Genomic DNA, 813 nt, shown 5'->3' on the forward strand with positions numbered 1-813 from the left:
AAATGAACTTCACCCCTTCCTCGGAAATAAGAACTTGCCAAGAAAGGGTATTTCACTCCCACCAAGCCTCAGTTAGCCGGGGCAGCTGGCAGGGACCCTGGGTTTGCAGCAGACCTGGATAAATCCCTGGGGCGGATGCAAGGTGACACCGCTCCCAAGTACCTCCACCAGACCACCCAGAGGATGCTGAGCGGGGTTTGCCCCTCTTCACCCCGTCACAGAGGAGCTCCAGGGTCCCCACGCTCAGCAGCGAGGATGAGGAGTTCCTGCCTTCATCCCCAGCCAAACTCCTCTGGATGTGGCCAAATCCAGGGCACCGGAGGAGCAGCTGGTGACCGCGGCAGCCTACCTCGGGGCCGGCTCCGGCGTTTCCGTCTCCCCACGGACGTGCTGCGCAGCGCGGGCTGGAGCTGCCCGATCTCAATGGGCGTGTTGGTGCGGAAGCTCTCCTTGAACTTCTGCATCAGGGACTCCACCGTCTCCTGCGTCACCTCGGGAGCTGCAACACCAGCAAAGGGACTGCGGTTAAAAGAGGACCAGGCCACCATGTCCCCACTGCCCGTACAACCCCTTCCCAGCAGAGCACAGCGTGAGCTGGACCTGAGTCCTGGGGCAGGAGCTCTGCCAAGTCCCTCCGAAGTCACCCACGGGGATCCAATCCAGCACTTTCCAAGTCTTAACAAAGCCACAGAAATTAGAAAGTTGTGAGATTACGGAAATTGCATTTTTCACGCTGCTTTCCAGCATTTTGAATTATTCACTGCCTCTTCCCCCATGTGCATGCAGGGCACTTGGAAGCATCATGCCCTTATC

General features: G+C 58.4%; 1 protein-coding gene across 1 annotated transcript in view; it reads right to left on the bottom strand.

Annotated features, from left to right (window-relative positions):
- ASTN2 (astrotactin 2) overlaps positions 1-813 on the bottom strand; it is a 308,249-nt gene that overhangs the window by 250,944 nt on the left and 56,492 nt on the right. The window contains 1 exon segment of the mRNA XM_009319305.1: positions 350-499. Within this exon segment, the coding sequence (XP_009317580.1) occupies positions 350-499 (150 nt within the window).

The sequence above is a fragment of the Pygoscelis adeliae genome, unplaced genomic scaffold, assembly GCF_000699105.1.
Source record: "Pygoscelis adeliae isolate BGI_AS28 unplaced genomic scaffold, ASM69910v1 Scaffold270, whole genome shotgun sequence".
NCBI classification, from domain to species: Eukaryota; Metazoa; Chordata; class Aves; order Sphenisciformes; family Spheniscidae; genus Pygoscelis; species Pygoscelis adeliae.